This window comes from Eumetopias jubatus, unplaced genomic scaffold (assembly GCF_037043125.1).
Source record: "Eumetopias jubatus isolate StellerSeaLion01/CBP00866 unplaced genomic scaffold, mEumJub1_p1.0 scaffold_3, whole genome shotgun sequence".
Lineage (NCBI taxonomy): Eukaryota > Metazoa > Chordata > Mammalia > Carnivora > Otariidae > Eumetopias > Eumetopias jubatus.
In genome coordinates, this window is record NW_028274809.1 from 19494810 (window position 1) to 19517644 (window position 22835).

At 56.1% G+C, this 22835-nt stretch overlaps 1 protein-coding gene across 1 annotated transcript; it reads right to left on the reverse strand.

Annotated features, from left to right (window-relative positions):
• Window positions 1-1227: 1227 nt before the first annotated feature.
• Window positions 1228-14055, reverse strand: WNT6 (Wnt family member 6). The gene is made up of 4 exons (XM_028092134.1): window positions 13985-14055; window positions 3914-4134; window positions 3355-3689; window positions 1228-1689 (listed from the first exon to the last, which is right to left on the reverse strand). Exons 1-4 carry the CDS (start codon window positions 14053-14055, stop codon window positions 1228-1230), a joined length of 1089 nt encoding a protein of 362 aa, XP_027947935.1.
• Window positions 14056-22835: the final 8780 nt, after the last annotated feature.

Sequence of the window (22835 nt, forward strand, 5' to 3'; positions counted from 1 at the left end):
CTACAGGATCATAAGTAATTATTTTGGGGTTGTTTGTTATGCAGCAATAGATAACTGAGACACGATGGTGTTCCCATTGTATAGCTAAAGAGACTGAGGCTAACATGCTTATATTGCAACCTTCTAAGCAGCAGCAGCGGGTTCCAACCCAGAGTGCCTGAATCCGAAGCTCATGCTTTGCCTACATACCTAGGTGGGGCAGTCATTGTCCACTATAGTATTTGGACTGTGGGAAAATTGGGGGCTTCCTGAGAAAGAACCAGAAGGAAGGAAATGTGGTTGGGAGCCAAGAGAAACCTTGGGACAGCTTAGCTTCATCGCCTTCTGAGTGTGATTAGAAATGCCGTTCTGGGCAGTCTTTTGGACAGTAACGGGGGTGAAGTTAGTTTTGATGGTAACAAAGTCGGATGTTACTAATAACATTGTTTCATCACATTCTACAGTTTATAAAGTGCTTTAATCCTATGGGCTTGGGTGGCCCTAAAAGTCTACCCTCGAATTCCCCTGGGGGTCACAGAAACAGAAGGACAGTTGAAGGTGTCACAGTCCCCTAGAATTAAGATGAGGGCTGATCTGAGAGCTGAGTACACTACCAGAGGTGTCTGGTCTTCTTTTCCTAGACCTGTTCAGTCTGTTCCTTTAAAAAGGGACGGCTTAGGTCTTCCTAAGATGCAGGCCGGAGAAATGTGGCAAGGGTGACTCTCCATCACGTTGCCAGGAGAGCTTAATCCAATAGGTGAGAAGATAGGGACCTAAGGCTGACCCCTGAGATGCTAGTTCTGTCAAAACCATCTTCTTTTACACACTCCTTGGGAAGCCTGGCCCCATGTCAGCCCCCTGGAGGCCAGCTCCCCTCCCAAACTGTGGGCCCAGTCCTATTGGTTTAAATACTTTTATTGATACTAAACTCACCCACCCACCCCATAGCCAGCAGTTCTAAGGAGTCCTGCATCCAGAGGCCTAGAGACTGGCTCTTTGGTTTCCATATGGGGGCCAAAGAGCGAGAGGGACTGCATTGCCTCCCCCCAGGAGCCCTCCAAAGCGCTCCCTGGCGGGCTGAGGTGGGGGGTGCGGTTCTCCAGCGCCCTGGGGCCTTCCTGGGCGGGCGTCTATCCCCAGCCCCGCCGCCTCTCCGTTTCCGGAGGCCTGGGAGATGGGCTGTCGCCGGGAGAAGCTGGGCAGCGCCCCCGCTGGGGTGTAGAGGTCCCGCAGCCGCCAGGCGGCGCGTCAGAGACAGAGGCTGAGCTCCTTGCGCACGCGGCAGCGGTGACACTGCACGACGCAGCACCAGTGGAAGCGACACAGGCAGTTCTCCTCGAGCTGCACGCTCTCCTGGCGGTGCCCGCGGCCGCAGCACAGCAGGTCGCAGCCGCTGAGGTCCGGGGCGCTGCTGTTGCAGGCGCGGCCGCGCGTGCCGGGCGAGCCGGTGCGCCGGTTGGGAGCGCAGAAGTCGGGCGAGTCGGCGGCGTAGAGGAGGTCGGCGCGGCCGGGCGGCTTGAGAGTGCGGACGGCGGGCAGCAGGGCCTTCCCGTCGTTGGTTCCCATGACACGCGAGGCGCCGTGGAAGCGCTCGAGCAGCCGCGCGCCCACCTCGCGGAACGGGGGCAGCTTCTGCCAGCAGGTCCGCAGAGCGCACGAGCCCGACAGCCCGTGGCACTTGCACTCGGTGCGCGTATGGCTCCGCACGGCCTGCGGCGGAGAGCGAATGAGCGGGCGGATGGGGACAGATTGCGGGTGCGTGGTTTGGCAAGGCCCAAAGGACCGACCTAGAATAAGATGGGGAGGGTGGGGGGTGGACGGAAGAGAAAAGAGCAGCCCAAAAACAAAAAGGAGAGCCCAAGGTGGAGAGGAGGAAATGCAGGGAGCAAGAGCTCCGAGAGAAAGAAAAATGATAAAGATGGAAGAGTAAGAGAAGTGGGGGGAGTGGGGCGCTGTACTGTACGTAGCACAGAGACCGCAGGGTCCAAAGTCAGGGAGCGGGAGAGAAAGCAGAACGGACGGCAGGGGTGACATTCTCCCTGGAGGGAGACGGGCAGGGGTTGCAGCTGTCGTGCTCTATTCCTCCTACCAACCTACCAACCCGGCCCCCTCTCGTTGCTGCCCCTCACGGCCCCAGGCAGGGCTGAGCAGAGTCGCAGAGCCGGCCTCCTGGGCGTCTGTCTCTGCCACCCCTCCCCACTCCTCTCTGACAGGTATGTGGGCCTGTCTGGACTTTCCTCTCCGGGCCCCCTCTTAGCCCCTGCCTGATGCCTCAGGCCTGAACCCTGGAGGACACAGGGTGTGTGTGGGGGCGTCCCTAGAGCACACTGGAACTGAGGCCTAGGGTGCCGAAGGGCCCACCGTGAATGCATTACTGAGAACTGGAATCCAGAACTCCTGCCCCTTCTTTGCTATTTTGTGTCTGAAGCTGGGGTCTAAGAGTCACAACCCCACTAGAAATTTATGATGTCAGAGGACCCGGGAAGATCATCTCTGGAAGCTCAGAATCCAGAGGCCAACCTGATCTACGGACTTGTGTGCCCCCCTCTTCCCAGGCCTCTCTCCTTCCTCACACCCCCTCCTGGAAACATCTGACCCAAACAGCTTTCTCGTCCCTAAACAGGAGCTCCTGGGGCCCCCCTCCTTGCAGAGGGAAAGAGAGAGGCTGCCAGGATCCCGAGCAGGGCCCCCACTCTGGGGTTGGTGGGCAGCCAGTTGGCAAGTCCCCAGATTCGGTCACAGCTTTCCTGGCCTCTGCCTGACTCCCTCCCACCTTCACCAACATCCACTCTTTGTCTCTCACACCTTTCCAAGCCCCATCCCTCTTGGGCCTGTTCTAGCCCCTCCCAGGCCTTGCCTGACTCCCCTACCTCCAGACCCCACACCTTTGCCCCAACTTCTGTCTTTTCTTTTGTCCCCAGCTTTTGTCACCCTCCTCTGCCCCTGCCCTGGCAGCTAGGTCTCTACCTGCCCCAAGCTTTGTCCCATCTGTCTGGTTTCAGAGGTTCTTCTGCCCTACCTGAGGTCCCTTAAGGCCCCGAGTCCTCTTTGCGTGTCCCCTCCCCACCCTCCCCATTAGACCACCAGCTCCAGGCCCTCCCAAGCCTCCCAAGGGACTCCTTCTTCTAGGCTAGCCACCTTACCTCCCACATATCCCTCCCCGCAGCCCATCTTCCAAGTGGTCCCTCTCTGCCAGGTGGCTCCCACACACATAACATACTCCTGCACCCATAGGCCCTCCCACGCACCCCCACTTCCTCACCCTTAAACAAACACGGGCCCACAGACCCCACCCTCACCCACGCCCACTCACACCCACCCATGCTCGCACATTCACACCCACACACACTCTTACACACCCCTGCCCCCACTCACCAGCCGGCCGGCCTCGTTGTTGTGAAGTTGCACCAACGCACGGATGTCTCCGCGTCCCCGCTTGTGCCGCGCATCCATAAAGAGCCTCGACTTCTCATCCCCAAAGTCCACGTCGTCGCCGCAGCCTCCCCACTCCCAGGCAGCGCTGCCATCGGGGGAGCCGGCCGGGCCCGGGGGCCCCGGGGTGCCGGGCAGACCAGGGGGGCGGGGAGGGGCCCGCCCGCGGGGCGCCTGGCAGCCGCACTGCAGCAGCTCGCCCATGGAGCAGGCCTGCGTGACCGCGTGGCTGGCGCCCGCAGCCGTAATCGCAAACACGAAGGCCGTCTCCCGGATGTCTGCGGGCGCGGGGATGGGCGGTCAGCGGGCAGGACCGATGCTGGGTCCAGGGGCACCGGGGCAGGGGAGGGGCGAGGAGGTGTGGCTGGGAGACAGGGCCAGGGCAGGGTGCCCACAGACCCATGGGACAGGCGGGGCTCCGGCAGCCTCCCCCAACCCCCCTGATCCCCTAGAGACCAAAAAGCAGCCCCACCCCCCACCCGGGTGCTCTGCCCTCACTGACCCTGCTGCAGGATGCGCCCGAAGGCCTTGCTGTGGCTGGAGCAGTTCCAGCGGCGGAAACGGAACTGGAACTGGCACTCTCGCACCCCAAGCCGGGCGCCCCGGGCCAGCTCCGCCACCACTTCTGGCTCGGCCTGACACAGCTCAGCCTGCCGCCCTGCCAGCCTCCGTGCTTTCCTGCAGATGCTGGTGGGGTCCATGACCAGGGGGCTGCCCACCGCCCTGGAAAGCAAAGAGCCAAGTTCCAGGGTATGACTCACAGGGCTTCGTGGGGAGGTCGGAGAGGGGAGGGAGACCAGCCCTGCTCAGCCCAGGGCTAAGAGCTGGCATGTGCCTCTTGTCTCACCCCACCCCAACTGAGTTTGAGATTGTCCTGTCTGGTTCTCCTTACCATTCCAGGTCCCTTCTTAACTAGATTTTAGACTGAAACTGCTATAGGGCAAGGATTCGCTCTTATCCTTCTGTGCACATCTTCATTAATAAGTCCTTATAGGAAAGTGACTCAAGGTCCAGGCACGGGGCACCAGGTGAGCCAAAAGGGAGACAAGGAAGAAATGAACAGGAGAAAGATCAAGAAAACTGTCAGAGTAGAAAACAGTATGAATCACAAAGCGATACAAAGAAAAGTGGGCAGTATCACAGAAGGATCTGGTCTTAGTGGACAACAAGCTGGTTTTGGCAGCTGAATAACCCTGATGCTAGAAAGGCAGGCGCAATCCCAGGGATATAGAAGGCCACAGGATTTTAGAATGGCTAGGGAAGGGAAGCTCTGAAGGCAGTCACACCCCCTCTCTATCTCAGTTTGTCCTTCTGTAAAATGGGAAGGTTGGACTTTGATCTCTAAGGTGGACCCTCAACCATGATATCCTGTTCCCCTGAACTGGAGAGCAGGAGGAAGTAGCTGGGGACCAAGTCTCTGAAGCATGATTGTGAAGTAAGTGATGCGACCCTTCTGCTCCAGGTTCTGTGACCTTTTCAGAGCAGCAGGTCAGCAAGCCAAGCCCTGACTGTCACTGGTTGTGACTGGTTTGGGGAGAGGGAATTGCTGTTTGGCTCGGTGGGTAAAGACCTCACGGGAAGTTCTACATGCTTTCAGAAATCCCTCCATGCCCGGCCTTCATTCCACCTAAGGAGAGAGCTATTATTTGGTTTCCATATAGCAGACCCCTGAAGGTTAAGGTTATTCACACCTGAGTGGAACTGCTTTAATCAGATTGCTCTGACTTGAACCCTTAGCTGGGATCCCTGTGCTTGCTGTAGGAATGAGTGGGTGGAGCACTTGGACCTGAGAGTCATTTGAGATCACACAAAAACCCTTCAGCAGAGGGCAGAAAATGACTCCCCGGTGGGGAGAAGTGGCACCAGGAGATAGAAAATGCAGAGGAGAGTGGGAGCTAGGTGCCAAAGGTCAAGGTGGCCTACTTTTCAGTTTAGCTTTCATGCCCATCCGCCGCCCCCACCCCAGTCCCATCCCCATTTGTTCCACAAGTGCAGGCTGCCCAGGCATGTTCTGGCCCCACAACAATGAGATGTAATGGGCTTGAACAGCAGCGAGCAGAATTTAGGTCTTAAGGTAGAACTTCTCAACTCTGGGGTGTGAGATGCTTGAAGAGAGACTTGCAGGAAGATGTATAAGCTCAGTCCTTTAAGGTCTCCTACTCTTCCCTGCCCCCAATCAGACCCCACCCTATCAGATCATTGTCAGCCTCTCCACCCAAGTAGTCCTGGAGCCAAGATTCTTTTCTCGGTGAAGAGACTTACAGTCCAGACCTTCCTTCCTCCATGCTTAAGACCTGCTCATCACTGCATTCCAACCGCAGCCTGGAAAGGTCCAGCTCCAACCCCTTCCCAACCCTAGAAAAGTGGTGGATGGAGCAGTGGGGAGTGGGCCACGGGTAGGGTAGGGGCAACCCAAGCTGGTTCCCTGTGGCCCAATGACCTTCAAGTGTGCATCAGTCTCTTGGCTCTCTCTCTCTCTCTCTCTCTCTCTCTCTCTATCCCCCCTCCACCCACTTATCCACCTCATTACAACAAGGATTTGAGGCAGCTTCCAGCACGGTTGTATAGGGTCAGTAGATAAAGACTATGAGCACCTTGGGAGTTAAAAGTATATTTTCCTTTGTTTCCCATGGCAGATTTCTAGGTGCTTCATTTGTATTTCCCCCAATTTTTATTATGAAAATTTGCATGTTATGATTACTGTAATACTACAATGAACACCATTTAATACATGTTTCTGAATGAATGAATGAGCCATCTGCGGAGAACGTCCTCCCTTGAGGCCAGGCTCCTGTCCACCCATGATTCCAGGACTCCTTACTAGCTTCCTCTCTCTCCATCCCCTCCCCCCACACTGGATGCAGAGGCAGGGAAGCAGGCCTCCCCATGGCTGTCCAGCTCCTTTCCCGCCACCTCGGAGTCGGGCTCTGAAAATTCATCTTCCCCACCCCACCCCCACGCCACTAAGCTCCCCAGTCTCCCGCCCCAACGCTGCCCTCTGCTAACTCCCTACTTTCCCAAGGTTGACTGGCCTTATCCTCTCAAGGTCACTCTGACCCCATCCCTCTCCTCTTGCTCCTCCTACCCTAGGGAAGCAGGAGAGGGTGGGGGTATGCAGGGAAAAAAGCAAAAACCTACAAACCTCCCGACCTTGTCTGCTTGCCAGGGGCTAGAGATAGGAGAGAAATCGGGAGGAGCAGGAAGGGTAGGGCCCTCCAGGAGGTGGGGCCAGTCCTTTGCAGGGTTGAGGGGCTGCCCCAGAGTCGGTTCCTGGTCTGGGTCTGGCTCCCCAGGCTGGCTGGCTGCCTGGGAACGAGGCTTGTTTACGAGCTGGTCAGGAGGAGGGATGGGCAGTAGTAGCAGCTAGAATCCCAAGGGACCAGCTTGCTCCCTGCCCTGCTGTCCTCGCTCCCATCCCCAAGTCACAGGAAAGAAAACTCCAGAAGAGGAGTGGCAGGGGGGCATTGGGCAAAACATCAAGCCTCACTTCTGTACCCTGGTCTCTGTCAACTCCGGGTGAGCTGTGCCACTGTGGGCAAGTCATTCTCTCTCTGGGCTTCAGAAACCTGAGGAGTTAGCATGAGAAGCTCCCTTATCCCCTCTAACGTTACAACTTGACTCCACATCAAGAAATAACACCCCCATCTCCCCTCTTCCTTTACCCTCCTTTCTTCCCTTCTGCTTCCTTAGGGAATCAACTCCTCTTTTTTGGCCCTTGAGTCAGCATTGGCCTGGGGTCAGCCCAGGGAAGATGTGCCCGTTTGGGAGCATCTGCATGTTGTGGGGGCTGGAGCACAGTGGTGGTACGAAATATATAATATGTAGTATGTAGGACCTGAGATCCTAATCAAATAGCCATTCCCGGGGAATGGAAAAAAGGAGGCTAGTCCTAAAAGAAATCAGTATGCAGACAAGAAGGGACAAGCCTAGGGTTGGCCATTCTAACTGGCTTGGCCTGCGCCAAGATCTCCCTCCCAGGGACCTTGATTGGTAGAGTCAATAGCCAAGTGAGGTGGCATTAAGGGCCAGCCAGTTGCTACTAGCAGCATCTGTAGATCTAAGCCCTGGGGGCCCCAGGTTCTGGCCTAACCCACCTTTCCATGCCTAGATTCAGAGGGCCAAAGGGAATGCCAGAAATCACCCAGTCCTACCTCACCCACCTCACACACACACACACACACCCATTATACAGATGAACATCTAAGGAGGGAGGTGACTGACGCAGGCCACTCAGCAGAGGGATCCTTACTGCAAGGAATTTAGGTGAATATTTTTAAAAATTTTTTAAAATATTTATTTAGTTAGTTGAGAGAAAGAGAGAGAAAGCATGAGCAGGGGGAGGAGCATGCTGAGCAGAGAGCCCAACATGCCGGGGCTCCATCTCAGGACCCCAGGATCATGACCTGAGCTGAAGGCAAGTGCTAAACGGAGTGAGCCACCCAGGCGCCCCTAGGTGAATATTTTTGAAACCAAAGGGGCTGGAGGGATATGACCGCATGAGGTATCAAGGTATCAGGAGACCTCAGATGGAGTCACAAGCCCTCCTCCACACAGCCCTTCCTTACTCTTAGCTGGGCTGGCTAACTCTGCATTCATCTGAGATTACACCTCTAACTTTCTGGACTCAAAGCCACCCCCTCACACCCCCTAAGTCATTGAAATCATACCCAGCATGTCTCCAAGCTCACCTCAGATCCCACTTGCCCCAAGAAGCCACCCCTGAGCCCCAGCCCTCACTGACCCCACCCCTTCCGCAATGCAACACCTCAGGTGTCGCTCATATGGGGGTGCTTGTGATCCTGCTAGCGCATGACTATTTTGTCTTGTTTTCTCGTCTTATCTTTCCACTTAGCTTGAAGACACACTAAAGACAAAGATTTCACGAGGAAGCATAACATCATCAATAGCGCACCTTCAGAGTTTGGGGAGACTGTGACTGGGGTTTGGATCTGGGCTCTGCCATTTGCTTATTCTAAGATGTTAGCAAGTCCCTTGCCCGTGAAGTTGGCACTTAATATTTGTTGGATGAATGAGACCTAACCTTCTGAACCTCAGTTTCCACAACTGTAAAATGGAAATAAATGATACCTGACTGCTTCTCTGGTAACAGGAAAAGGGTCTGTCTGGACAGTGAGCTCCAGCAAGTGGGTTTTGTCTTCCGGGTATCACCCGGATTCATCTCTTGGGCCTGCCCACTGCGGGGCAGGCAGCGTTTGTGGGTTTGTGAGAACACCCTTCTCACCAACTCTCTGCCCTTACTCCTCAGCTAGGATCCCTGTGTTTCCTCCTCCTGGCCCTGCCCCTGGACCAGAAGCACCCTCCAGGACCCCTTCCCTTCCCCAGAGAGCACTCCTAGGTGGATTACTGAGGAGATCACAGACCCTTTTGATGTCCAGCCTCTTCTGAAGGGCCTCATGGCCAGCCCCCTCTATTTCTTCACACTCACCCCCAGGGTCCCTAGTCTGACCCCCACCTTCTAGGAGCCAGCAGAGGGAGCCCTGAGCCCTGGGGCTGTGGGTGGGGGCTGCACGGGGGTGGGGGAGGTGGGTGGTGGAGAAGGGGCAGAAAAATGTTGCCTGACGGCTGCTGAGGCGGCTGGGCCCGGGCCTGTGCCCGCCCGCCTGTCCTGTCCTGCTCTGTCTAACTCGGTAATTACTGCTCCCCCTCCCCCAGCCCCTACCCCCACCCCAAGCACCACATCAAAGCCAGTGATGCCCCAGCTCCATTAACCCCTGCCTCCCCACCGCCCACCAGACACCCCATTCCCCCCCTCTCCCACACTGGCCCAATTGGGTTCCCTCTGCCTCGTCCTGAACACTGCCCTTCCCCTCTCCTTCTCGTAGCTCTTGGGAGAGGCAGGGGCTCTCCCTTCCCTGATGGCCTTCACCAGTCGAGAGGGCTTCCTATCAGGCAGGGCTGTGGAAGGCAAAGGAGTGCACACACTGACCCTCCACGGGATTCTCTGAGGAGAATCTGTCCTGTGCCTCTGCTCCCCCATGCTGCGGTGGGGAATACCCAGGTGAAGGGGGGGCTGGGGAGCAGAAGGGGCCTGTGGAAGGCCCTGTACCCCTTTCCTGACTGCACACAAAGATGAGGTACTCAGCAAGAGGTGGACTCCCAGCCCTGGTCCTCACTGCCTGTATCCTGGGTGGCCTTAGGCACCAGGCCACTTAGGCCTTAGGCAAGTCCCCTCCTGTCCCTGGATTTCTAACTTCTGCTGGACTTCTAACCAGAAGTGAGAAGATTGGCTTAGATGATCTCCAAGTCCTTCCTAGATCTAATTTCTGGCTTAGATGAAGGGCTTGGAGCTGGAGGAACCAGCTTTGGAGGCCAGGTGGAAAACAGAAGATCCCTCCCAGCGACCTTTCCCTCCCTCAGCTCCTCCTCAGGCGGATTAGGGGAAGCACTCAAGGTCTCACCCCACTCTGCCCCGGGGCAGGAAGGAGGACACAGGCTAGAGGGCGCTCTGCCCAGTCCCCGGGGACAGGCTGCTGTGTTCCCCAGCGCCTCCTGCTCTGGCTGGCTGGGCGCCCTGCTACCAGCCTGACCGTGGCCTGGCTGCCCGCCCCGCCCTCGTCTCATCCCCTCCACAGCTGCATTTCTCCATCAAAGTACACATTCTGGAATCCCCCTCACTGGGCCCTGGTGATCAAACCTCCCACTGACCTCCCCCCCCACCAACTCCTGGTTTCCGTTGAGAACGGGGCAGGAGGGGGCTGCCCCCCCCACCAGGAGATGTCACAGTGCCAGGACTCTGGTGGGCTCGGGGCATGCTCTGGGCTGGATCGAGCCAGCCTCCTTTCGCCCCTGCCCTTTTCTGCTCACAGCCCCATTGTCTCCCTCCAGTGGAAGCTGCCAAGCTGGGAGGCCTGGAGGGGGGGTACTGGATGGCCACCCCACCCCTATTCTCCACCCCACCCTGAGCTTGATGGGGGCCAGCCACCGGACTGCCCACAAAGGGTCAGATAAAGACGCAATGGAAGAGGGTAGCCAAGCTCAGCCTGGGGTGGGGGGGGGCGTTCTAAGCTGGACAACCTGGGTGTCAGGAAGAAGCCTGGGTCTTTTCCCTGACTCCCTGTGGGGCCAGAGATGAGGCTGTCCTAAGCCTCTGGTTCCGATTTCCTTTCCGTAAGTGGGGGGGCGGGGGAGAAAGGCAAGATGAGCTGGGGGAAGGGAGTGAGACTGGGTGCTGTTTTGCTTGTGGAACAAGGAGGGGGGGTTGGTTTCTTTCATAGAAAATATAAAACAAAGAGGAAGGGAGAAGGGAGATTGATTTGGCCATTCTGTGAGAGTGAGCTATTTTCCACATCCACTGATTGAAAGCATAAATAAAGATGGGTCAGACAGTAAGAAGAACTTCCTGGGGGACGGTGGGAGGGGTGCAGAGAGCAGGCTGGAAGGGCTGGGAGCTGGTGACCGGGAAGCCGCAGACTTTCCCTCTCTTCCTCACTCTCAAAATTCTCACTCTTCCTCACACTCTGTCAGGGCCAGAGCACAGGCTGGATGGCCTGCAGGCAGTGGGCTGGACAAGATGACCTCAAGAGAGCCTGGCCAATGTCCTGGAATCTGGGATTCTGCGATTTACAAAGATATGGTTACAGATGGGAGAGAGACAGACAGAGAGGCCGGAGGCAGAGTTTAGAAAGCATGCATTGCATGGAGGGGGAAGGAGGAGGGGGGAAAAAAGGTGGAAGGGAAACTTTTCTGGAACCTGGAGCTAGGTACCTGAGCCTATTCCAGGACCTGGATCACTCCCCTACAGGACCCTCCTTTCCTAATCCAGACAGTCCAGTCACTCAGAGTTCCTGGGGTCCTCTCTGTTCCCAGCCTGGCTGCAGTCGACTCTGACATTACATTCTAGTAATGTCAGAGTCGACTGCAGGGGCTGCTGCCTTCCTGTCTACTGCTAGAGCTCTGGCCTGGTTAGCATTCTCTGAGAAGCAGGGAAAAGGGGGCCAGCAAGCAGGTCCTAGACATCAGAGAACAGCCTGGACGCTCTGGGCCTGATAAAGTTCCTAGCCAAAGTAAAACTGGTGTAGGGGGGCAGTGTGGGGACTGAGGGGCAGGCAAGGAGTGGCAGGAGCCTTAGCCTACTGGGGATGCTGGGTCCAGCCCTCCAGCCCAAGCCAGATCTTGGAGATCGATGGTGGGGTGGGGTGGGGACAAGAGAGTAAGCAAGTAGAGTCAAAGATCCTGAGAAAGGAATCTGGGATCAGACCAAAGGAATGAAGTGTCGGAAACAGAGGAGAGTGAGGGGGCCAGTGCAGGTGGGAGAGGCAGGTTCTCTCTGAGAGGCAGCTGAGAGAGGCAGTTGCTGGACACCTTATCACCCCAGCCCCTCACTCTTCACCCAGCTCACCCTGCAGCTGCAGCCATGAAGGCCCCTGTGTTCTCCTACACCTGCTCTCCTCACCTCCTCCCCCACTCCCTGCTTCCCAGCTTCAGGGTCAGTCTCCAAGGGACCAGGCCTCTCTTCCTCTGGCTTGTCACCCACCCAGCAGCCCCTCCTGAACAAAGGAACTCCCATAGACACAAGTCTCAGAAAGGCGAATCAACCAATTCAGCAACACTCCACAAAACTTCCCCAGCACCTTTAGCCTCCAGGGCACAAAGACAAAGCCTCTGCCTTCCAGGAGCAGGGAAGAAGGACCACAGAGGGGATGGCTGTCGCCGTAACTGGCATAGTTGCCCAATGCGTGGGGTGCAGTGGGAGCACACAGAAGGCAAAGGAAGACAAAGAGACAATGTTATGGAGGATGCGGTATTCTACCTGGAAGGATGAGAATGATTTGGAGAAATGGAAAAGGAGTAGAGGGAGGGCAACCACCATCAGGGAGAGACCCCTGTCTCCAATGCCTTGAGAAAGGGCAAAATGAGAAAATGTGAGTCTGGGAAACAAGACAGAGATCCCTTTACAAAGTTTTGCTTGGGACTCTGGATTTTAAATTTAAATTAATCCTCCTTTTCACGCCTACAGAATCTGGCCAGGAGAACCCGCAGCGTGGAGGAGGGGGACTTAACATTTACAGAGCACCTCCCAACGCCAGATCATTTTGTAGGTAATCCTCCTGTCCGGCCTACCAGATAGGGGCACTGTTTCCCAATTTTGTAGTTGAGACGTTGAGGAGCAGGGAAGTGACTTATCCAAGGTCACAGACTTAATAAATGGCCGAGATTGGATCTCAGGTCTATTTCAAAACTGATACTATTATTATACTAAGTTATGCTAAGCCAGGATCGAAGGACGCAAGTCCCCTAGCCGGGACCTGGGTCATCCTCGATTTGCTCCCTCGCTGACACCCCCAGGGACATCTCTCCCGCATCACGAAAGAGGGCTTGCAGCCAGCTGCTCCCTGTGTGGGCATCCAGCTCCCTATCTCCCTGGAAGAGAGGGATCTGCCGGCCCCACCCCTCCTTCCAAACCGGGGGGTGGGGGCGGAGTGGAGGGTAGAGAATCCAGCCAATGCTATGGCGCTATGCAAATAGACAAGACCCTGCTTTCTTAGGATTGGCTGATGCATCAGTGATATTGTCCAAGTCCCTCCTCTTTAAACACCCAGCTATTCCGGGCGGGTCTTTGCAGCTCTGGAGAGACCGGGAAGGAAAAAAAGAAAAAAAAAAAAAAAAAAAGTCTACGGGATCGAGATCGCTGAGAGGTCCCGACCTGGCACCCACCTTCCTAGTTGCTGTCCATCCCCAAGACTCAAAGTTCCCGCGACCTTAGCTCCGTAGTTGTCTGCTCTAGGTTAGGGCCAGGTCTGGAGGCCACGTCTCCTTGGTTGGCCAGGCCTCCCTCCCTTCCACCGGGACCCGCCACGATTCCCAGTACCTCCGAAGCTGTGTTTTTTTTTATTTCTGACCCCCACATCTGGAAGGACCGGGACCCTGGGTCCCTTTCCTGTCTTTCTTCCTCTTTGCTCCAGAAGGAGGATGTAGAAAAAGCCGGGGTCCTGACTCAGTTTCCCTTTACGTTTTCTCCCCCGCCACTACTGTCCACTTTGAAGTAGCCCTCAGAGAGAAGCCGGTGGGTTGTTGAGCAGCGTAAGGCGGGGAAGAGACAGCTGTTTGACCCTCCTTGCCTTGTGCCTTCCCACCTTGTTCCTCTCTTTTCCACAAATCCAGTCTTCCTCCCCTAAATCCAGGGCCCTCCTCACACATTCTTTTCTTCAGATCTCTGACTACAGATCTTCGCCCCCACCCCCGCTGTCTACCCGGTGGCTCTTTCTTACCCACGTGCCAGTTCCTTGAGGACCTGGATTGAGCGCAGCAGCGGAGGGGGAAAGGGGAGGATGGGGGGTGTGTAGCACAAGATAGGAGGAAATACAACCGAATGTGCCGAGTGGAGGTTTCGGAACGTCTGAGTGGCAGTTTAGAAGTGGCCCAGGCGGGGCCCGGCAGGAGGGCTGCACGCACCTCCCCGGCACCTCTCCAGCGGCCCGGGGGGCTGGGCTCGGCTCGCAGGTAGAGCCCGGAGGCAGCGGGAGCGCGTTTGGGAGCAACCCCCGCCCCCGGCGCCGTCAGTTCCGAAGCCCCCACCCTTGAGCTGCCCGAGCCGCGCAGGCACAGCACTCACCACCACAGCCCACCGACGTGCGCGGGACACAGCAGCAGCAGCAGCAGGACGGAGGGCGCGGGCGGCAGCATCGCGAGCGCTCTGCCGCCGGCCGGTGCGGTACCGGGCGAGGCTGCCGGGCCAGCCGGGGCGCGCCGGGGCGCGGGCTTCAGGGCGAGCGCGGGCTTCAGGGCGAGCGCGGCGAGCGCGGCGGCGGCGGCGGCCGGCAGGCGAGGGCTCCGGCGGCGGCGGCGGGGGGGCCCATCGCGGGCGAGGAGGGCGCGGCCCGAGGCGGAGAGCGGACGGGGCAGCCAGCGCCTGTGTCTCCCGCCGAGTTCGCTCGGGAGAAGAAATCAGAGCCGGGGGCGGGGGTGGGAGGGGAGCGGGGCCCGGGCGGGGGCGGGGGCAGGGGGGCCGTGGGGTGGCAGTTGCGACAGTCAGGCGGCGGGACTCTCGGGAGGGAGCCGTGCGCCCCGGGGCTGCAGGCGCGGAGCTCAGCGGAGGGCGGGTGCGAGGTCCCGGGGCGGGGCGCAAGAGCGCCGGTGGCTGCGGGACCCGCCTGCCTCGCCCCTTCCCTTCGCCTCTCGCGGACTGGGAGCCCCCCGCCGCCGCCCAGAGTCAGGGGCAAGGAGGGGCGGGGGAGCAGGGTGGAGAGGAGTAAGGGCGGGGAGGGGGGGTGGAAGAGGAGCTGGGGAATGGGGGACGGGCTGGAAGGGAGACGTTTGACAGGTTTGTTGACTGTAAAGAGAGAAAACTTCCCAGGAATGAGGGAGTTGGGGGGGCGGTTCGGAGGGAGATGCTGGAGCCGGGGCTGGGGAGGAAGTCCGCCTGGGGCGATGGGTGCTCCGGGGAGGGGTGCCGAACTCGACCGTCGGACGGGCGGACTCAGGAGGGGGTCACCCCTTACCGGCCCCGCCTCCGCACTGCACGCCCCTTTCTCAGCCTTTCCTCAAGGAAAGGAGGAAGCCCTAGGCCTCCTCTCTCGCTCCCCAGCCACCCCGCCTCTTCAAGCCCGCGTTCGGGGGAGGTCTGCGAAGGGGAGATTAGACAGCAAGAGGAACCTCTTGGATGGCCTGCGCTCAAGCGCTCGCACGTGTAAGCGAGCGATAGAGCTGAGGTTGCAGACTCGCAAGAGATTAGGAGGGCAGATCTCTCTGCAGCCGGGCCTCGCGTGTCCGCGTGTAGCCTGCCTCACGTTCCTTCCCCAACTTGGCCGGGGCCAGAAGGGGTGGAAGAGCCAGCTGCAGGTGAGATGGTGTTTATCTGATTCTCTAATGCCACAAAAATGTCTTTGATGCCCCTGTCTCCCCCCCCCCCCACGGGGGGGAGATCAAAGGCCCCGTGGGGAGGAGGGACAGCTCCATTCATCACACCAAGCTACTGGCAGTGGCTGCAGTCCCCGCTCCTCCCCTCCGCCTGCTTGCCCCAAGGGTGCCGAGAGACAGGTGGTGCAGGACATTCCACAGCAAGCGCCAGTTTCCCTATCACCGCCATCTAGAGTGGCATCAACCTTTAAGGGGATGAGTGCATCTCCCAAGTGGTAGAAGCTTCGGGTACCCAGAGGAAAGCTCCTGGTCTTTTGGGGTGGAGATACCACCTGAACTCTGGGAGTGAGGCCGCTGCCAAGAAACATAAACATCCTCGGTGAGCAGAGAGAAGGCAAGATTGAGTCCCCCAGAGAGTGGGGACAAGTGAATAGAGATTTTGAAGCTGGGGGACGACGGGGATGCCACAGAAGACCACTGATGCCTAACCCAGGGGACGAGGCAGATCTGGGGAAGGACGGATGAGCAAGTGGAAAACAGAAACGGAGAAACATTGCCCTAGGCACATGGGGAAGCTCCTAGGTTTGCTGTGAGCCCAACCCCAGGGCCAGTGGTGTCCCAGCTGTGTCAGTCTAATGCCCTGTACTGGGGACAGAGAATTTTGGTGAGGGAGCTGGAGCACTCGCGAGAAGGGGAAGGGACCCTGGGTAGGTCGCCTAGTGGCTGAGGGAGCTAATAAGGGGCACGGGGCCCAAGTGTTGCTCCCTCCCATTTTTGCCTTTCATAGCAGCCAGCTACCACCCATGGCCTCTGCACCTCTTAATTTTGTACACAGTTACTGTTTCTGCAGGGCAATGCCAACTCTGGACACGGCACACTCAAAGACAGACCCAGGTTGGGCACACACTCAAGCCAGATGGTACTAAACAGGCATCTGGAGAGCTTTAGGGGTTCCTAAAGGCTGCAGGTGGCCAGTGGCCAGACCCCTGGGAACAACTGCCTGGGTTCTGAGTCCCCTACGCACCCCTGCCCCCACCCTGCTACTGTTATTACAGATTATGAAATGCTCTCCCTATCCTGCATTCTTCTCTGAGGCAAGAATTTTAATGTATTTGTCTTTGTCATCAGGGGACCGGGGCTCTGGGACCGCCCTGCCTCTGCCTGAGGAGGGAGCGCCCCAAATCTAGTCCCTGCTGTCTCCAGACCCCAGCCTCTTTCCATTACCACCCCCTCATGCCCTGGCCCTGCCCCTCGCCTCCCTCTCCTAAGACACAGTCTCTCTGTGGGGTGGATAAAAATGATGTTATTGAAACAACAGAATTGGGAGCAGTGGCAGGGAGCAGGGATAAGCGCAGGAAACTGGGGCGTTTGCCAAGAAGCCTTCTCCCCCGCAGGCGGCCTTTCTGCCCCCACCCCCCACCTTTCCTACAAACACACACAGATCGCCCCACCCCTCCTGCAGCACTCTCTCTGGCCAGATCTTACAGAATATTTGGCCATCCCTGGATTCCCTAAGCCCTCATCCCCCCCCCCCACCCCGCCCAGAGTCCCATTGCAGAATCCATCGGCCCAGAAGTGCCTGCAGAAGCACGGGGGCAGGGGAAGGGTCCACTGGAGTCTGCGATGGGCAGGCTTCGGCTCCGAGGGCAACTGTGCCTCTGCTTACTCTCTTTTGCCTTCTCTGCACCCCCACCTAGGGGTTGGCTGGCATCTGGGCAGAAACCAGAGCAATGACTTCTATACCCTTACGCGTTCCAAACCTTTAGAGAAATGATTTGAGATGTTCCCAAGGCTTCAGTCCTCCACTATTACCCTAGAAGACTTTTCATGGAGCACGGCTGGGGGGACAGACAGAGGTACACAAAGATCAAGATGAGTGCACACCCATGCACACTTGGACACACCCACACCTGGGCAACGGGCATCCAGATATAACCCCACAGAAACACCAGGACACCCTTGTCTCCCCTAGACAATGCTGAGTAACTTTTACCCACAGGTACAGATGGACACACAGACAGGCTGGCTCAGGCTGAGACAGTGCCTGCCTCCTGGGAGATTACATGCACCCCCCCCCCCCCCCCCCCCCCCCCCCCCCCCCCCCCGCACAGACATGCCAAGTGGAGGAACTTTCTGGGAAGATTGGAACACCGCAGCCCAGAAGGGGGCAGCATGGAGTGGAGTGTTGCCACTCTGATTCCCCCTCTGTCAGTCCTCTGGGCACTGGGCCCCCTCCACCTCTTCCTCTGTTGCTCTGCCTTTAGTTCTGAGGACATTTTAACTCCACTTTTAGGCCCTGGTGCAAAAGAAAGAGGGGGAAGGAGCCCAGGGATGTCTGGCTGTGGGTTGGGAGAGGGAGGAGGAGCAGAGGTGGGGACTGGGGGGGGGGGGGGAGGCAGCTGGAGAGAGATAACATCGGAGTCGCTGCAGGGGAAAGCAGAGCCGTCTGTCTGTTGGATCCTCTCTGTCTTTCCGTGTCTTTTCACGTCTCTTCCATCTCCAGAATTTGGTTTCTATTTGTGTCTGTCTCTAAATCACTTTCTCTGCTTCTTTGTTTCTCAGAACGACTGAAGCTGCAGGAGCCTAGGAATTTGGGCCTGTGACCCTTCCCCTCCCAGTAACCTCCCCCTCTCCCTCCCTCTGCACCGCCTTCCCTCCCCCTTCCCCAGCAAGGGGACCTGACTGCCATTCTTTCAGGGTGGTGACTGGGACTTGAGAATTGCTAAGGGCCCTGGGTGTCTAGGTTCTCCAGGAGAACAGGGAGAGGAAGGCCTAGTCCTCTAGAGAGATGAAGGGAAGGAGAAAGAAAAAGGGTCATTTTCCTCTCCTGTACCCGGCATTGCTCCACTCCAGGTTTCCCTGGCCCACCTGAAGTCAGGAGAGTGTGCCTTTCCAGCCAGGGGTGGGAGCTCAAATGCCTGGTTCCCACTTTAGCCCGTTGGATCCCTGCCTTACAAGCCAAGTTTCCTCTGAGACCCCCCTCTGGGCCTTTGTCCAAGGGAGCCCCCCACCCCATATTCCAGTTCCCCACAGAGTCCACCTGCCCCACATTTTCCATATCTCTCAACCCTACCTACACCCCAAACTTCCAATCACCCCATAAGTCAAAGGGAGAAAGAACTGGAGGGGGGCTGGGGAGGAGCTCCAAGGAGGGGAAGGGGAGCAAGAGCTGAGAGGGAGGGGCTGCTCACCAGGACTGGGCTGGGAACAGCCAGAGAACATTTGTTTCCACTTAGCTCAGCCCCAGCGGCCCGGCCCGGGTGGGAGCGATTGGCCCCAGGAGCCTCTCCAGCCATCCATTCCAGGCCTGGCTCCTGCACTAGGGGCTGGGGGTGGGCAGAAGGACCCTGGCATGGCCTCAGGTGTTCTGGGAGGAGCCTCCACCCTCTTCTCCATCCTTCTCCAGGAGACACCCCCATCCACACTGCTTCAGCTCCCACCTCTGAGGGAATCAGGGCTTTCAGTCTCGGTTTGTGTCTCCTAATTGTGTTGGTGTCTGGGGCTACTGCTCCCTGGGCAGAGGGCAGCACGCTTTTACTTGAACACCTACTATGTGCCAGGCACCCAGCTACATAGTGGGAAACAATGGTGAACAAAAGCAGACCTAATCCCTACCCTCGTGGAACTCATGGTCATTAATCATATCATCTTACAAACAAATGGAAAACCACAACCTTGACCTGTATTGTCCAGGAGAAGGGAGGGGCCGTGAGGCTCTGGCTGCAGGGGACTGGCCAGTCAGGGAAGGAGGAGCAGGCTTCTCTGAGGAGAGCATACTCCCTCGGAGATACAAAAATAAGCTGGAGTTAACTGGGAGACACAAGAGAAGGAAGAGCATTTCAAGCTGAGGGAACAGCCTTTGCAAAAGGCCCACAGGGGTAAGGAGAAGGCATGGGGGGCACTGCATCAAGGTTGGCATGGGTTGAAAGAGAGTGAAAAGCAGCCTGGTGGGAGATGAGGCTAGAGAGATTTAGGGGGATCAAACCAAGTCAAGCCTTACAGGCATGGAAGGGAATGTTTTTCTTATTTTAAAAGCAATGGGAACTCTACAAGACAAATACACCGCAAGAGGGAAGAAAAGGAGATGGCGGGGGTGGGGGGGACCTCTGGATTAAAGGAGAACTAACAGACATATAAAAAAACCCAAAACAGGCCAAGTTGAACCATAATAGTTAGAGACATGTGGTTGGATGACAAAAATAAGTAGATGCTTCCCAGGAAAGTCAGGATAGGTAGTTCCTCCGGGGTGGGGGAAGGAGGCAGTTCTATTTTGAGGAATAACCAGAATGGGATGGCTGACAAGGTTCTTTCTCCTTTCATGGCAGTTGGCTTCAAGGGTGTTCAATTGTACATTTGTTCTATGCTCTTTTTTGTATTCATTTTCCTAACGATAAAAGGGTTAAGGAAAAGAACACTCCCTTTGGGCCTGAGCGGGAAGCCACTGTAGCGGTTTCCCTGGGGAGTGAGTGACATGGTCAGCTGTACATTTGGAGAAGATAGCTCTGGCCACGGTGTGAAGGGGAGATTGCAGGGGAGCCCAAGCAGAAGCAGAAGGCCAGCTCAGGCTCCCTGGGGGCCCAGGTGAAAAGCCACTGCAGCCTTGAGCTGGGCGAATGGCAGCCATGATGGATAGAGTGAACAGTTCTGGTCGCTGTTGAGGAAGGAGAGTCAGGTGGACCTGGGGGGTGGCTGGAAAAGGAGGCAAGGAAGAGGGAGTTGTCAAGGACACCTCTGGGATGTTTAACTGGCCTAGCAGGATGAATGGTGGTGTGTCCACGCAGCTAAGGAACACCGGTGGAAGACCAGCATTAGGCAGGGCTGGGTGGGGCGTTTGGGACATGAATTAAAGCTGCTTCCGAAACATTCACTGTCGACTAGCAGTTGGATATATGGCTCTGGAGCTCAGAGGGGAGGCCAGGGCTGAGTCATCGTGGTGTAGGGTATAATTAAGCCAAGCTCAGGGCCAGGATTGCTCAGGAGAGAGTGCAGAGGGAATGGAGGCTCCATGAGCATTTAATGGCCAGAGGAAGGGGAAGAGGCTGCAGAGGAGAATGAGAAGCGCCTCCAGGAGTGTAAGAGGAAAAAGCATTGTGGTTTCACGGAAGCCAAGCAAAGAGAGCACTTGGAGATGAGGGAAGTAGGCAATCGTATCAACCATTTGTGAGAGGTCGGTCAGATGGGGAGGAAAATGTGTCTATATAACACAGGAGGAAAACCACTGAATCAGTTAAACCTCAGGCTGATTTGGCCAAACTACAAATATGACCCACCGTTTTCTTGCTGTCAAACTTGCTCAGCTTTGCTTACAAAATCAGGTGCATACTCCTTAGCTTGGCATTAGGGCCCACCATGGTTTGTCTGTTTGTCCGCTCCCAACCTCACCTTCCTTTCTGTCTACACGAGAGCTCCAGGCTCACTGTGGCTCACTGTGGTGCTCAGTCAGGCCCCAAACACTGGCCTCCCCTCTACACTCTGCTCATCTGCCTCCCGGCCCCAGGAGGCCCAGCTCTGCCCCTTTCTCCAGGATCCCACACACCCATCGTGGGAGGCAATCTCTCCAATTCTCATTAACTTGTAGCACTTTGAACCTTTTTTTATAGGAAGTGCGGCATTTAGAGTTGATTTTGTCTGTATATTTTCCCTCCACTTGCTTATGAGTTTTTTGGTTTGTGTTTGTTTTTGGTTTTTGTGGTTTTTTTGCAGGGCAAGAACTATGTCTGGCCTGCAGTGGACACTTCATAAACTTGGGTTCTTAGGAACTTTGAAAGCATGAAAGATACACAACAGGGCCGGGCAAGGCAGACCATTCCCGGCCGCTCCCCCCCATCCTGCGCCCCCCGCCAACATGTGGTGTCACCTCCTCACCAAAACCAGATTTTCTGAACTCAGGTGGGAAACTGAGGCCCCAGGGGAGACCAGAGGATTTCTTAACATCTCCTCTCTTGGTGCAAACCCACAGCCCACCCCACGGCCCACCACTAACACGACGGTACCGTCTCAGGGAGCCTAGCACAGAGTCACAGCGCCATCTCCTGGCAAGAGGAGACACTGTCCCTCAAGAGAAAATATTTCTGAAAGGTCGTCTCCATGGTAGAGAAACTCAAATTAAAAATTAGAACCAGGAAGAACACCAGCCTGTTACATTGACAACAAAAATTTAGACAACTCAAAGCTGGGAGAGGTGTGGAGAAACCTTTACATACTGCTGGTAGTGCTGTCAAGTTGGCCACGTGTTCCGGAGGGCATGCCAACAAAACTGATCATATACCTTGCGTGATTTCACTTTGGAGTGACACCCAGTGTAAGTTATTTAAGAGAGAATAAAAGAAACTATGCACACAAATGTAACTACCTTTTCTGTATTAGTGGAGAGCTCAAAGCTTATGCAATGCCTAGCTAGCAGAGGGTATGTTGACCACACCATAAAATACTGGTCAGGCTTTAAAATGACATATGTTCATTGCACTGACGCAAGGAACAGTCTCTATAAAATAAATGCTAAGTTACAAAAAGAGCACCCAGAATGTTATTTTCACTTATGAAGTAGAAACAGTGCATGCAGCAATAAGGATCAGAAGAGGATTAAAAATCTTATAAGAAGTTGACGTTATTCAAAGGTGAAGAAGCATTTTGAGGTTTTGGCTTATTTATTTCCTCTCTGGTGGCAGCTTGTTTTTCTGATAGAGACTTTAGCTATTCAGTAAAAATAAATCAAATAAGGAGGGAACTGGTTAGTAAAATGTCCAAAGCTCATGGGGCTGGGCAATGTCCCTTGGGGACAGTCAGGGCCAGAGACCTTTCCTGGGGCGTTTCTCCAAAACTCTCTACGTGCCAGTGCAAGAGCTTGTATATAATATGCATTCAGTAAATGTCTGTGGAGTCCCCTAAGTTTGAATGATGCCAAGCCTGAATACCAGCCATCTTCTTCAGTGCCATCTCCTTTCAAGAAGCCTCCCCCGATTGCCCTGCAGCCCTTAAAGTCTTCAAGTTATTTGCCCTGATTTGATGACGGCCAGATCATGCCTCGAGGCTGTCACTGAACCCCACAGCCTGACCTTCCTACTGCTTTCAGTGCTTCCGCCCAAAATAGATCTAGGACTGGCCAGGAGGGAGGTCCCAACAAGCTGGATAATTCTCACACTTTGGATTCATATCTGGCATCATTTCATCAAATCTAGCAGCATGCCTCCTTTGTCCTGGGCATGGAAAATAGATATGTCACAGATTGGGTCCTCCAGATGCTGGACATGGCTTTTGGGGTGCAAGGGGTTTATCTGGAAAGGAAGGAGGCGGAAGCAGGATTGGGCAGAGGGAGAAGTGGGGCTGGGACGCAGGATCAGCTAAGCCTCCATCACAGGCACTGCCAGCTCTTGCCACCAGAATGTCCCCTACGGATTGAAAGGGCCTGGCCTTTATACCTCTGTCTCACTCGGTCACCAGATGTGTGGGCAGCCCTGAGAAAGGAAGAGTGTGTTCTCTGCAGCTGACCCTGAAGGAGCTGACAGCGAGAGACTGTCTATTGACCCCGGTCCCCATGGGGCAGCAGATCCTTCTGTAAACAGGAGCCCGGGCGTTGCATCTTTGTGTTTATTAGGGGACATCTGACA

What these genes read in the sequence shown, in the direction of transcription:
- WNT6 (XM_028092134.1), bottom strand. Translation starts at nt 14,055, where the DNA reads ATGCTGCCGCCCGCGCCCTCCGTCCTGCTGCTGCTGCTGCTGTGTCCC. An exon ending in CACGTCGGTGGGCTGTGGTG is followed by an intron (nt 4,135 to 13,984) that starts GTGAGTGCTGTG and finishes TTTGCTTTCCAG; the next exon opens with GGCGGTGGGCAGCCCCCTGG. An exon ending in CGGGCGCATCCTGCAGCAGG is followed by an intron (nt 3,690 to 3,913) that starts GTCAGTGAGGGC and finishes CCGCGCCCGCAG; the next exon opens with ACATCCGGGAGACGGCCTTC.